The sequence below is a fragment of the Triturus cristatus genome, chromosome 6, assembly GCF_964204655.1.
Source record: "Triturus cristatus chromosome 6, aTriCri1.1, whole genome shotgun sequence".
Classification (NCBI taxonomy): Eukaryota; Metazoa; Chordata; class Amphibia; order Caudata; family Salamandridae; genus Triturus; species Triturus cristatus.
Genome location: NC_140589.1, coordinates 1,735,832,471 through 1,735,848,057, shown reverse-complemented (window position 1 = coordinate 1,735,848,057; position 15,587 = coordinate 1,735,832,471). Strand labels below are relative to the sequence as shown.

The window sequence follows — 15,587 nt, the reverse complement described above, 5'->3', positions numbered from 1 at the left end:
TACTTTGATATCAGCCTACCAAATAGCAGACCATGACTAACAGTGGGACCCGAAACGGGTCTTGTTTGTTACCTTGAGCAGAACAAAGGGCTTTCATGTGCATACTTTAATTTGGACATGTGCCTCTATTTTTAGTAATGACCGACATTTTTGGTGAGAATGTCTGATCGTCTATGGTATAAATTCTCATCTCATGATACAATCTGTAGTGGCCAAACTGATCTGTGCAAGATGGGAATATTTGTTTTGCTCATTTTATCCACTGATATGGTGGTTCTTTTAGAAGGCCTATGGGGCTTCCATGAAGTAGCACAATGGTGCCAGAGTAGCCAAACTCACATAGTCAAGGAAGGTGTTGAGGTTGTGTTTAGAACCCACAACATCAGACATCAAAAGGGATGAGGTATGGTGCTGAGAGGGCTAGGGTGGTTACAGAGGATCCGCTTTTCTTTTGGAATCCTCTATTTCAGTTTACAAATAGGCCTCCTGCTCCGGGGCAGTTTGTCTCTTTTTGTCTTGTCCACTAGGCTGTAATATATTTAAATCTGGTCACATTGTGAGCAGGTCTGATACTCTGCAGTACCACACACAAAGCGCTGCTGCACATTTCCCGTTTGATTGACGGAAACTGAAAATAGGAGAACAATACATGTGTTGTTAACATATTTAGACATGCAATGGAGGCTTTAGCACAGTCGGTAGAATGTGAAAAAGCTGGTCAAATCCAGAATCATGTCATCAAACATTATCTTAAATGCAGACAAAAACACACACAAACGCAAATCTCAAAAGGAGAATACTCACTCTTCTTTTCCAGCCAATCGTGAAGCAAACTTTGTGTACCATAAAGCAACATTAAATGCCATTGAAAGTAGTTCAAAAACAGCATCTTGCTGGGCACTATAAAGCAAAAACAAATACAATCAATACAACAAAAGGGAAGTTATGGGAAGAACAGATAAGAATGAGGGGGTAGGAGAGGGAGAGCATGAGAGTGTGGAAGACAGAGAGAAGGGAAGTGGGTAAGTGTTGGAGAGAAAACAGAATGGGAGTGGATGGGGAAAGTGTAGTGCCATATCCATTAATGTAGCCTGATGCACCAATCGGGGCTAGGCTACCTTGAGCTCATAAGTTAGGGGGTTGCTAGTTCTCCTTGGTGTAAGAATATATAGACGTGATTGCTGCATTGACATGTACTACCAGTTAATGAAACAGTCTCTGAATAAAAGCCAGAATGCATTTATAAATCCAATTAAGCATACACAAACTAAATTGTTTCTGTATATAGGTCACAATGGGAGAAATAAAACACATCTACCAAGTTATGTCACTGTGCAATTATGAAAATATGTCCTTTTTTTTTTATCCACAAGCTGCCTGCACTGAAGTGTATATGACAAATTAGTTCATAACTGAAATGTGACATAACGAGGTAGATGTATATGTTTTTGATGAATAATGAATGTCTTTTTTTTTTGCATTCTTCTGATGTTATGTGTAATATGTTTTGTGATGTGTAATGTTTGTTTATGTCTTATTTCTTTATTGACGTCATAAGATATTTTTTTTAAATTAGAAAAGATTTTTATATTTTTGGTACACGTGGTATTGATATGGTTTTTGCACAGAGTTCACACAGTTGTTTTAGGAAATAAGTGACTGTGCGATTTGTGGATTCATGCCTCTTTGCGGATAAAAGAAGCACCTAAGCAAGTGTTTTTTGGTGATTTGGGGCTTGGAAGGAGACTACCAGATGATTGAGTGGCTGTTCTAGTGGACACTAGGGACACAGTAAGGGTGCACCCAACAAGAAGCATTACAGTTCTTCTGCACAATCAGCAACTGCTAAGAAGGTACATCTCTCTATTCAGAGTATAAGCAAGCAACGGAGAGATGCCAGTCTGGCTCGGTACACAGTCAAGCTGCTAGAAAAGTGTCTAACTGGCTGAAAATAATGACAGAAACCATCTGGCAATACAGCCATCAAATTACCTTTTCTCCTGGTTGTGTAAAATACCAGTTGGAGAACTTGAGACAAACATATATTAAGGTTTGACGCAATATATCTGAACTGTACCTTCTGCACAAAAACGAAATTTACAGACATCCATGTTATTACAAGTATCTGCGGAGACCTACGCTAAGCACCTCGACTGCTTTATTCAGCCAGAAGCAGGACAATCAAAATGTTATCTCCATGTAGAAGACCTGCAGTCATTACTAAAGATATGAAGCACAAAGCAAGTGAAATATTGCCTGCAGTAGATCTGAAAGGGTGGCCCATTATTAGGCACAGTAAAGCCCACTAGGGGACAATTTTACCTGTGGCTTCTTAGGACTGCATGTCCCAATAAATACTGGACTGTCATTATAAATAATAGCTCAGCAATGTAGGACAGTATTTATTGGTGGCGCCACCAGTGACTCTGGATTCCTTTGCCTGAGGCGAGAGATGGCTGACAGGGGCAGGCATCCGATTACTCAGGTGAAGAAGCAACTATGCTCAATCCAGAGATTAGAGCACATTCATGAACAGGAAATACAAGTTCAGGGGGGGTGGGCATAGCTTTAGGAAGGCTCCTAGCTTCAAGGAGGGTCTGGGAACTGCTGGAACTGGTGGACAAAAAACAGACTGTCTACTGGCTCCTCTTTGGCCTCTTTAGTCAATTGGTCTAATAAGCTCCAGGGATTCTTCAAGCACAGGGGAGCATCTCCATACCCTGAAGTGAGATTTCATGCTCCTGATCACACAAAATATTTTTTGAAAGGAGAAACCTTTGGGGTTCCAAGCCTCCAAAAGCCATGTGCTGGGACTGGCTGATCTTGTTAATAGTAAAGAAAGTTATTAGGAGGCCTCTGGTGCAAATGGTTCCCTATTTTCTAACAGAGACACCTGAAATCAAGAAAGGAAGAATGTGACTGCTATGTCTGCATAGTTTATTGCATTGGTGTACTATCTTTTGCCATCCCACAGGTGAAATAATAAAAACAGTGTTTTGTTCTGTGCATGCTCTCTCTTTGATTCTCTCAAGGCTGTAATCTTTTGTTCCACAGGTATAATTTGCCAGATACTGCCCCTTTCAAGTGTCTGAGGATGACTTTGGCCCCAGAAAGCCTCTTATTTAATTAAACCTAATATTTGTTAATGAAAGCAATTTTTCCTGCATCTCACATGGAGGCAGCGGACCCTTTACAAACACCACTGGAGGCACCAATACATCTATACCTTTCTAGTCAGCTCAAAACACCTGTGACTCGCTTGACCAAAGCCATCCTCAGTAGGATGTTGAGAAGGCAACTAAGGTCTTCTTTCGAAAAACCCATAAGCTGGCATGCCATTCTACAGAATGATCACTTGAAATGCCTTACCTGGCTTTTGAAAGAAAAATATAATGGCACTACTAGAACAGGAATTAGGATTAGAATCTCTCCAGCCAAGAGTTCAGTCAGCCTCTGTGTTTTTAAGGCAATTGGGTGTAACATTCATAACATGCTTTGAGCGCACTTCTTTATGAATGTAAACACAGCTTTAAAATGACCTTTTTCCATCCGTATATGTTATGAGAATCAATTCCTTTAAGAAGGCTAGAATGACTTTTTCATACAAAAAATAGGGGGCCAACCTCACAAAGTCTGGCTACTGAAATTTGGTCTCAATGAACAAACGTAACCATGTGCTCTCACTATAGATAAATACCATTGTTTATAACTAGTGTACATGAAAAATCAGCATGGCATAAACCGCACATGCAGGTCGACTTGGTGCAATGTGCTATTAATCACTATTGTTGATGGAGGGCATGGCGTCTAGACCCACTTGAGGCTTGGCCAATCATGAATCATGCTGCCTTCCCATCGTCAACAATGTAAAATACTAGCATAATACACTCTGCATATCGGTATACAATAATAAGAGAGATGAAACACAAGTTGAAAGTAGAACAGGTAATACATCAAAGTCTGCAATGATGAAAAAAACAGAACACTAATTAAAAATACAAACCCCTTCCGGCATAAAGCTATGATGAAATGTTACCATGTGATTCTTAAAAAATAATTTCACATTTCACCCGTAATAAAACTAGATGAACAATTTCGATTCAAGTCTGTGGCTAGTAACACATACATGTTTACTTTGTGAGCAGTTGGCACACTGGTGCCCCAAACCAATCTAACTTGGTGATTTTGCCTACAGAGCCACCTACCTTGCAACATTTCCCTGCAAAGTGTCAGTCCATTTGAAATTTTGAATAAATCGTAGTTTGTTGTCTTGAGTACCACCGTCCAACGCAACAATGAAGCCTAGAAAATAGAGAAGGCAAATGTAGGCACAGTAAACTAGCACAGAGTAACGCTGGGCTCAACTCTAACCTGATGTCATTTTGTTTTGAATTTGATTAACCTACTCCTAGTAAATTATTTAGCACACAGAAAAAAAGATAAAATACATCCAGCAAATAGAAACTCCTGAGAAAGTAATGATAAAGGGCGTATTAAACGTGACAACATAATTTGTCCATTCCCAACTATCAACTCACTCAGGGTAAACATAAACCTACAAGAAGAAGAGGCACTAAACTAAAACAGGACTTGCCTCTACTGGGCCCAATGATTTCTTCTAAATAAGACCCGACTTCTATCCCAATTCGAAGAGAATGTGCATTGTATACAGCCCCCAGGGCTTTCTTTATTGCCTGGATTATAACCCAATTTAAAGAGTAACAATAACAGCTGTCTGTGCCTTCCTAAATAATTCCAGGAGCAACAAGTTAATTTGTGATGCTTGCAGAACAAACTAGTGCAGAAAGGCACTTCCACATTAAAACTTTCAGAAAGCCAATACAATTTTTAAACAAAGTTGTTCTTTTCTCCTGACACAAAGACATATACAGCAAATCACACAACATCTCCTCCATTTTCACAGCTAGGAAAGTTGAGAAGAATTGTATTTTGATTTGTGCATACATCAAAGAGCAGAGTTGGGGAAAGTTAGGAAAAACTTTCCATCAGTTTACTGAAAAACAATATAAACTGGGAGGCTTACATTTCAATGAGTCTGCTGTATAAGGAGGCCCTTTGTAGTCTGAATAAGAGTCTGTTTAACCAAAGTAGTCAACAAAACTATATCTACACAAACTTCAAGCAAAAAGAATTGGGATGAATGTATTCCTAATTTATTTCCTCTAAAAAGCTATACTTCAGTCACATTTTAGATATCGATCATGGACTAATGATAAAAGGACCGCCATGCTCAGTTGCAAGTCCCGACATACATACAGGATTTTTCCAGGGTCCTTAATTATTTTTAGGTCATGCAAAACGACCTAATATCCAAAGAATCTCACTGAGGAAATAGCAGTCAAGCTTGAGAGAAGTGGTGCAGAGATCCAATCCTCCCAGTCACTCTGAGGAAGGGTTGGACACCTACATCAATCAGAAAGAATGAGGGGAAATTGGGATGAGTGAAAAACCGGGAGGCAAACAGGTGCTTCTTCTGTATGTCAAAGAGGCCAGAAGCTCAGCAGATATTTTGGATTCCAACTACAAACTAATAAACGATCATCAGGTAAGGGACGTACCCAAACAGCCAAGTCAGCATTTAACTTTGCTGACCCAACCCCATGGCATACTTTGCTGTCAGACGTTTTACACCGACCACGGTACAGGTGTGGAACTCTAGGACTCTGAGGAGCACCAGGAACTCTAGCAGATGTTAGACAGCACAAACAAGAACATAAATAAGCAAACCTTTTTAGGGAATTGTTGACAAAATGATGCTGTATTAAGTTTATATTTTTTGATGTATATGGCTCACTGCACCACTGTACATATCTTATATTTACAACAGATGTACGCTTGCTCACGTTGACTACAGAACACATTAAACAATAGAGAGCCATTAAAAATTATTAAGCAAACCTTGCCTAAACCCTGCTAACATGCCACCCTAACAGTGAAATCTCTGTTACATGTCACTGTATGAGACATGTGATGTGAACTGTCTCCTGGCCTGCACGGTCTGGGTCCTCCTGCCAAGACTTGTACGATCCTTTTCTGCGAAATCCACTAGATAAATTCCTGACAATGGCTAGTTCTGTACTTCTCCTTGAATCTTAAGTAGTGATACAGGAGAAGGAGTGGGAGCATGTGCAGAGAAGGCCTTCCTGTTCTAACTTTGCAAACTCAAGAAAGTGCTTATATGTGTAGATCTAATGTGACTTTAAAATACACACAAAACCATCTGAATAAAAAATGCATAAAAAGGATAACCCTTAGTGAAATGAGCGCCATAGATACAATCTAAATTATTATTTGCACATTTAAAGTTAGTTGATAACCCTCTTACCTTGCAATAGTGAGAAGTAAGAATCTGATGCATTTTTCATTGTTTCTGCATTACAACTGCTGTCTGTGAACAATTCAAGCAACCGTGCTCGTGTAATTCTCAAGTCACTAAAAAAGTCAAAGCAGGTCTGTAAGAAATTCGGCAAAGGGAAGATGAATATGTCAAGGAAAATCTCTTTATTATTATTGTCACTGTTGTTACAGCATAAAAGCAGAATTATGCAAAAATAAAGAAATAAAGCAAACAAGAGTAACAAAAATATATTAAGAAAAATAAAAACACATTTGTATTGTAATAATGAAGAAAGCTAACCAAACATTTATTTCATTTTCTCTACGTTTTGTAGGGTTACAGTCAGAGGCATTTTCAGAGGACTTTGGTTAGAGTTAGGGTATTGGTTGTGGCTAGTCCTGGGGGTTAGGATTGTGGTCTAGATTAGGATTAGGTTAGAGAGAAAGGCTGTATTCAGTATAAGGTTTTGTGGCTTTTGTCAGTTATTTTGCTTACTCTGATGGAAGTTATAATTGTTTCTCCATATTGATCTATGCGACTTAAAATACATTGGTCATTTTCAGAGTTTCTTAAACACTTTTTCATGAATCTATGTCCCCTTTTTTGCATATTTTTATCACGAAGATCCCCTGAAAGAAATTTCAGGATTCTGATCAATCTGTTAATTTTGGTAACTTCAAATATCTTCTCATGAATAATCATGTGCTCACAGTTTTCAAAAAAGAAGTAATAGTCTTAGGGGGTTTGAAACATGCCGAATTAAAAACACCCCCTTTCAGTAAGTACTCTTCAGTAGAAGCAAGTCACACAGAATTAATTAGAGTCAAACAAAACCTTCTGTTGTCTTGTTTGCACCACTAGAATATAAAGCCGAAGAAATACTGGCCTGCCACATTAGACATCATACCACTGTCAAACTACAAATAGAGCAGAATTCAATAGGGTCAGAGCACTATCCATGGAAAAGGTGTCCTTTCATTTGGAAATGGTCCTAGGGTGTATTGTTAGAGCAGCGGAATACTAAGAAATGGTTAATTGTTAGGATAGCTAATGGTAGTTGTGAATTATATAATATTACTGCAGAGAGAGCTGTGAAATTTTCCACATGAATAATGTAGCTGTAACCAAGGCATGTCAAAATTGCAGGATGAGAGCTGTACAGAAAAATAAGCAAGGGAACTCCTACAGAGAAGAGCGAGCCTAGAATGCATTTATCCTTTTCAGTATTTCCAAACAAAGATAAATGTTCACCGCTCTGTATAGCACTTCATAGAAGTAGTTTACCTCTTTCAGGTCAGGCTTCTCCAAAGACTAGCTCATGAGCTACTAGTGTCCCTCCACCTACCTGTGAGCAGCCCACCCTACTAAATTGGACACTTTTACTTGATGTAATTAATATATGTATAACAAAATTGAGAATGTGTATTTGATATGAAAATAAGTGTATTTTCAAAACTCATCAGCTGATGTTTTGAGAATAATTACTCAATTTTCAATGCATATATAAAGCTGAAATTTGAGTGATAAATCATGTGGTGTTGGGCAGGCTAATTGCTAGATCACAAACTTGGTGCCAGGGTCATTGCAGCTATCACTACTATGAAATACTCATGTTGAGGGATTCGACATTGCTAAAGACTTTTTTATACATTACTATTGGCAAACCTGCCTGATGTACTGAGGAGATCATTACTAGTAGTCTTGTCCATGATGACCACTAATGTAATCTCGTCCGGTGTGCTCCCTATTACAGCACTGATAATATCGGTAGCCTGGGGTGCTTTTAATTGAATTTAAGTAGCTCTTCTGACAGAAAATGTTGGAGACCCCTGTAGATCCCAGATATTCATGCTTTTGGCAGATAAGGAAACCTAGGTATGAGGGGACGAAGTAATTTGTTCAAGATCATATAACATCATAAAGTGGGCAAATGGAATTGAAAATTCAGGTTTCATGAATATTCATTTTGCAATGTAGATGATAGTATACAACCCTTCTCCACTACATAGTAATTACTACTGCTGTTGTGGCAATTAAAGAAAATTTCAAAGTTTTGAGAATACTTCATGTAAATATAACATTTTGTAGGCAAAGTTAGAGCCAATCGTTTTCAATAACGTAGGATGGTATCACCTCAAGTGTTGCTCCTGAATCTTTTTATTGGAGCACCTAATGATGATCTGTTCACAAATATAAACGTCTTATCGATATTGAAGTTACATTTTGCATCCAGCCACCTTTATGCACGCCCTACGAATCTATAGATTTGTTGACCGCTTGATTCTGAGCATAATGATTTAATCTTATGCGACCTTCTTCTGTAAAAGATGCTTTCTGCTGACCAATAGCCTCTGTAAAACCATTATAATCTTTAGCTACAACTCCCCCCAGAGTTGGCCGAGGTGGAAGATCTTCAAAATCTTTGTAGACTTCCATACCCAGCAAATGTCTGATTATTACTCTTTTAATACTAGAGTCAAAAGATTAGCAGTTAGTGACAAGTATATACTTTTTCAAACAACCTTAACCCCTTTCGCCATTACAAAGAGGGTTAACCAGGCTCATTGAGAAAAGGCTGCAGTCAGTTTTCTCACTGTATAACTAACACTCTAATTGCAACTTGACACAGCAGGAAATGCAGAACAAAGAATATAGCAACATTATTGGAACAGTAAACAGTGTGTAGAGCGTCATAAAGATAAAACAACTTGCAAGATGGAGGAGGGTAGAAATAGGTTGAATGAAAAAATTAATGAGGAGTAGACAAGCAGTGATGCCTTTCACCGTGTGGCATTAGCAAACAGTTTAACACATCCAGAAGTGATGAGACTACCGTGGCAAGAGTGAATGAGATGTGCCTTATACCATGTGTTGCAAGCAAGTGAAACAATTAATTAACACAGATCTGTAAAGGAAAACTCACTCATAGCACCATCATACCCATAGTGTTGTCCTATGAGCGACAGCCCAAAAATCCAAGATATTCACCATATTGTGACCAGAGTGTCTTCTGCTGGAAGTAGAGTTTGTTCCCGGGATGTCATGAGGGTGAACTCATAGTGTGCGCATCCCCGAATGGATTTTGATGTGCATCAAGCACCAGTGGCAGCTCGTTCCAAGTAATCTGGTGTGTCAAATGCTGGAACTCATGGTCCACTGCATACAACAGTGAAGACCAAGTTACTCACCCCTGCTACCAGTGCGGTGATGTAAAGGCACAACCAGCATTACTGGTATACTTAAGCAATAAATGGAATAAGCATACACTGCAGACAAAGCCACTTCTTCCATGGACAGAAGGGTCAGCTGAAGTACTGGAAACATTACACCTGTTGGTATCTTCAGCTATACCAGGATGCAGTTTGGATTTTCCTCTGCCACCTCATTGTTTTAGAAACTAGCATTGTGTTTTTGACTACTGAAGGTGTGGTGGTGTTGCAGGAGATTGTGTTGTATGTGGATACTGCTATCTACTCTGATTGGCGTAGGACTTTGCAATTGGAGAAATTCAAATTTTTGGCTAAGGAGGTTGAGGATTTGGGCTACATGATTTTTGCTGAATAAATGCCCCTTCCTCTCCACCCCCTCCTTTGAAGGAAAATTTGATCAAGGAAAATGATGCTGTTAAAACCTCCTGCAAAGATCAACTTACAACTTTATTAAGTCTGTGTGAGTTTAAATCAGAGTTCATATATAATAATTCCATAGGATAGCTTAAGAAATGGGTGCAATTTGTTGGCCACATGACGAAGCATCTGAGCTGCTCAAACAGTAGTTCATGAAAGTTGTACCACTCCAGTCCATTTTCTCAAACAGCTCAAACTAACATAACTGCTGATGCCAGTGACAATAGGTTAGGGCCTTTCTTTTAGTAGACCCAAGTCAACCGAGTAGCCAAGCAACTACTGCTTTTGCATCAAGGCTGTTATCTGAAACAGAGTTTAGCTTTTGCACAAAAGAAAGAGAAGAGCTAGTTTGTGCCTGGAGTGTAGAATGCTTTAAGATGAATATTTGTGAATAACCATTTCTCATAAGAACTAATCACCCGCCGCTTTTGTCCTTGTTGAAAAAGCACTGGTAAGGCTTCTTAATGGTTGGTTAGAACTCTTCCATACGGTACACATACAATGTATCCATTTCATATATTACAGGTACATTTACTGTCAGGACAGACTATTCATATAGATTGCCTTATCATAACTGTGACCAGTCACTGCAAGATTGAATGGAGAAGTGTGTGGTAGCTTGGCCTCATGGAGCCCATGTAGTCAATGTGTAAATTCAGATAAAACACTCAAAATGCATCCCGTCAACGTACAGTTTCATGCTTTCCACAAGAAATCATATAATGAACTTGCAAGGCCTGAGGTGTGAGCTTTGGGTAAGAGATATGCCCTCTTTTGTTTAATGTTCCAAATAGGCAGAACTCAAATTGTTGAGTAATCACAATTCTGAATCTGTGTTAGAATTTTTGAATGAGTGTAGTCATACAGAAGGTATTCCTAATTCCATTACTCTTGATAATGACATGCATTTTTTCTCTCTTAAGCTTTCTGCTTACTTTCCCAAGATGGTCATGAGCTTCCTATGCTCCCAACATGAATGGCCTTGTCAAAACATTTAATAGGGTTGTGGTTGAAGGTGTCCAACTGGAAAGGAAAGCTGGTCTTTATAATGAGATGCATACTTCCAAGCTGCTGTGATATTATCAATACATGCCACATAATTCTACAGGTTTCACCCCTTCTGAGTCAGTCAAAGGCATGAAACCTCTTACAGGTGTCAACCCTGAATAGCTTACTGGTACATAGAAATGTGGGTCCTTAGATAAGATGCATACACAGGCCAGAAAGAAAGCTGAAATGTCATTAGACAAACTCGCTAAACTCAAAACTGTCAAAATGGATATATTATTTGTGGTGATGTTGTAGAAATTAAGAAACCTACTTTTGTGAAGAATGTGCAAAATGTTACTATATGAAAAATTACTTTTTTCATGCAGTATTACACAATGTGAAAAGACTGTGTATGTGTTAAGTCTTCATATTCTTAATTTGGCATAAATCAATACTTTTGATGTTAAACTCACTTTGAAGTTAATTCCCGACCTTGTGAGATAGTAAACATGCTAAACTGCTATTTATCAGTTACAAAGGGATTCAAATCCATGACCAGTTCGTGAAGAATTCCAATTTGCAGAGAAATCCTAGGCACTCATTCTCAGAGTGCAGGGCTGAGCTGGTTGCAGATTGACAGGTGCTGGGTGAAGTTTATGAAGTCTAGTACTTGCTCTAAACATGATACATCAGCGTCCCTGTGCTCTAGCATGATCTGCTGAAGAAATGTGTGAAATAAGCCATAACGTTTTTGCTGAAGGACACAGGGACCAGAATCATGAATGCCATGATGAACTAAGCATTCTGCTTGAACATTGATGTCTTGTCAAAAAGAGGCAATTTACAGAATGAAATGTATGCAAGGTGCATGATCTGATGTGGGGGACTACCAGATATATAGCACTGGCATAATCTACAATGGAGTATGATAGGGTTATGGTGGCTTGTAACTTTTGTTAAAATGTATAGTCAGGTAAGATTTCGCATTGGCATTTCATTATGTAAAATGATGCCTTTATAACTTAATTAACTTGTGGAATCATTCAAAAGTTCATATCTGTGATCATGCTTAGATTCCATACTCAGAGTGATGATTTAGTAAGTAAGCTGACCCCTGTTGGCCAGGTGGTGTCCAAGTGGTAGTTGGCACATTTACCATAGATTTTGTTTAGCTAGAGGTAATAATTTTGCATTCAGTTATCTAAAACTAGGAGGCATTGTTCATTGTTCTATAATCCTAATTCAACTGGGCTTTGAAGTTTTAGTATAGTTATGTCATACCTGTAGCTGTCGAGATTGAAGGGGGAAGTTAGCTCTGATAGCAATCTAAGGTATATGTTAAAGAGGAGTAGGCAATATTTGATCCTTACGGGATTCCTGCAGTGGGGGGAAAAAGGTGGGAGCAGAAGGGTGGCAGAGAGAGAATGAGGTATCTGTTAGTGAATAAGAAAGTAATTCAGCAAAGGACAGTGCTTTGTATTCCTATACATTAGAGTCTTCTGAGCAAAGTAGGAAGATGGACCCAATAAAAGGCAGCAGAAAGATACAATAGCAGCAGTACATCTACATGATTAAAGTCCACTGTAATCTCGGTTTCTTGCCTTGTCAGAATAAAAGCATAAAAGCATATTATGGGCTCCTACCTGGGCAGAATATGGTTTACTTGTATGAGAGAAGATTATTCCCTTCAATTTTAACTGGTGTGCCTTCGGATGACAGCAGTGATGTCTTACAACCAGATATCTGCAAAAACGTCCAGGTAGTAAATGTTTATCCAGGGGAGGCAATTGTTAGATAAGAGCATTCATTGATTTGGTTCCCATTTTTTTCCAATAGGGTTGATGTAGGCAGGTTTGGACAGTGATCTATTGTGATCCTGATGTGCAACAAGCTTTAGTGAATTGGTGAAGTCATCAGAAGACTGAAGGGATTGTGTCGAGGAATGGGTTCAGGGTTTGAAGTTATGTGTGAGTTTAGCTGAAAGACCTCTTTGTTTATATCTTTAAGATTTCCAGGTCTTTGACTCTCAAAATGAAATGATCAGCACTCAAATTAAATAAATCTTGTGCGTTGGATGATTATTCTGGGTTCAGAATTTCTGTGATTATCTTGTCAAGGTAATTCTTTTGGGAGTCTTGCTTCACAAATTCAACAGGAGTAGTGCGGCTCTTTCACTTTTCTGACTGTGGCTCTGTAGAATAAAGAATGGTATTGCATGTTTGGTTTGTAGTTAGGGTTGTTAACCTATTCTCCAGGTCTCTCCTGAGATCTTTTGCTGGATTTGGCAAAATTCAGCCGTGGTGTCTTCCAGCCAGCTTCAATGAAGGAAGGCTGTTGAAGCCTTTATTCAGATGCTGTTATCAAGGACTCTTGTCAGCCGGTGATGGAACTTTGGAACTATTATCGGTGTATTATTGGGCAATGGTGAGTTAATATGAGCATAGAAGGTGTTCAGTCATTTCCATGCTCTAGTACATGCTTTGGCAGTAGTGCCGGTAGATTTGGTTAAGAGAAGTAGGTAAGTCAAGACTGTACTGAATTACGGTATGATGAGTCCGGACATAGAATATTTGCCATGAGGATGTAAAGGGCAGAAATTGTGCTGGGTTATGCTTGGGTAGAGCCAGAAACCATTTGACCGAGAGACAACAATTCCATGTTGGTTAGCAGTTATTAGGTATGGGCAAATACGATTTGCAGTGACTTCCTCTAGTATGCCAAGAAGGGGATGTTTTAGCATGAGTTCAGATGATAAAGTCCATGAAGAAGTAAACGAATTTGGGATTGTCTAGAGAGGTCTGTAGGTCAGGTAAAATGATGATGTGGAGAACAGTGTTTGGAGAAGTGATTCATTTTCCAGAGCATTTGTGTTTACAGTGTATTTTATAGTTGGTGTTGATTTGTGAAGGGCAGTTACCTCTCCTTCAGACTAGTGAAGCAGTTTTTCATAAGGATTTTGTAGCCTGCAGGTACAGTTTCAAGTAGAGTTGGTTCAGCTTCTTCATTTAGTCCAGAGTCTAACAGGGGATGGTACAGTGGGTGAACTCTCAGACAGTTTAATGGCAATTGTAAGCAGGTGAGATAAGTGGAGAATGAAGGAGAGCAATGAGAATCATTCTCAGAGTCAAGCATGCTTTAGAGGGAAATTACAGGATTAAGCGGTGAAGGAGAAGGTGGTGAGGTGAATAGGGGAAGGATATGTTACAAGGGCAGTTGAGGAATAATATGGAGCAGGTGCTCAATGGGGTGAGGTGTAAGTAAGAAGGAAATTGGTGGAAGTGGAAGATAAGTTTGGTAGCTGCAGGGAATGGCGTAAGAGATGTGCACTATAAAGTGGAAGAGGGGATTTTCATATGAAAACAGAGTGAATGCCAGAAGGTGGGTGGAAGGAGAGGAAGAGGTGGATAGTAAGAGGGGAGGAAAAGGCAGATGGGAGAAGAGGGTGAGAGAGAGTACAACTGTGGGTAAGCGAGCAGGTGGTGGTCTGGGGGCAGGAGAGAGTGGTAAGGGGGAGCTCATGTACCTTTGTCATTTGACATTAGGTGCTAGTGCGAGGCTTTCTGCATATATTCCTGTTTGTATCTTAACATATTTCTGTTTGTATCTTAACATGGTTGGATACCAAGTAAGCTTTCAGGTCCGGAGGCTTAGATGAATAAAGTTACCTTCAGTAATTATATAATTGTGTGTGTTGGTTGGATCCCTGAACAGGAAAAGATAAACTAGTTATTCTTTGTGTCAACCCATAGAAACAGGCAAGACACCCCTCCAAGAATTATTAACATTAACTAATTATTAACATTAACTAGACCCCATAGTATGTGGTCACCCAAGAGCAGCAGTGGTGAGCCCTAAGAATATAAATATCTGCTGTATTAATTGTCTGATGGATAATCCCAGGGCCAGCTAACTCGAAGCCCTAAGAGTATTGATTATCCACCAGTAGTTGGCCCGAGGACCACCTGAGGAACAGCTTTGGCAATGGACTAGGAATACTGAAACCACAGAGTGGATTTATGGGATCAACCAAAATGTAACCCTGGAATATTAGATATTATTAGTGGGTGAATGGGCTCAACCCAGGTGCAGATAGGACACAGCCCTGGGAGAATGACTAGAAATCAGAGTAGTGTTTAAGGGTCTAAAGGTTGATGGAGGCTAGCACTCATCTGAAGGCAGGCTTCCAATACCTGTGGGAGCAAAGAACCATATTAAAAGGTACAATCAGAGTGCACTGACCTGCATGAAACAATGGCAGTGTATTGCACTATTTGTTTTAAGTTTAGGCTAGAGTTTACCTCTAGAGTGCTTGGAGTTACAGCACTGCATGGATTAGTGCAAGTGTTTAATCAGGCAGTATCCCAATGTGAGAGGGCAAGTTACACACAGGACTAGAGGAAGGCCACAGAAGATCAGTGTGGGCAATCCAGATGTGACTAAAATACAACCTCAGTAGTGGTGTGCGAATCAGCCGTCCGTATGGATTCCGTGGGTCCCCAATGGAGGCAGGGCAGGCCAAGTCCTTTCCTGTGGACATGCTTCGAATACTACTGGACAGAGACTGTTCGATTATTAAGAGAGGGAGATAAAAGTAGCTCTGGAGCAGGAGTGAG

At 39.5% G+C, this 15,587-nt stretch overlaps 1 protein-coding gene across 2 annotated transcripts in view; it reads right to left on the bottom strand.

Moving 5' to 3' along the window:
- BROX (BRO1 domain and CAAX motif containing) overlaps positions 1–15,587 on the bottom strand; it is a 190,059-nt gene that overhangs the window by 93,195 nt on the left and 81,277 nt on the right. For both annotated transcript variants that reach the window (XM_085612972.1, XM_085612973.1), the window contains 3 exons: positions 6,347–6,453; positions 4,206–4,302; positions 805–900 (listed from right to left, as the gene is read on the bottom strand). In XM_085612972.1, the coding sequence (XP_085469098.1) occupies positions 805–900; positions 4,206–4,302; positions 6,347–6,453 (300 nt within the window). The remainder of the gene's footprint in view (positions 1–804; positions 901–4,205; positions 4,303–6,346; positions 6,454–15,587) is intronic.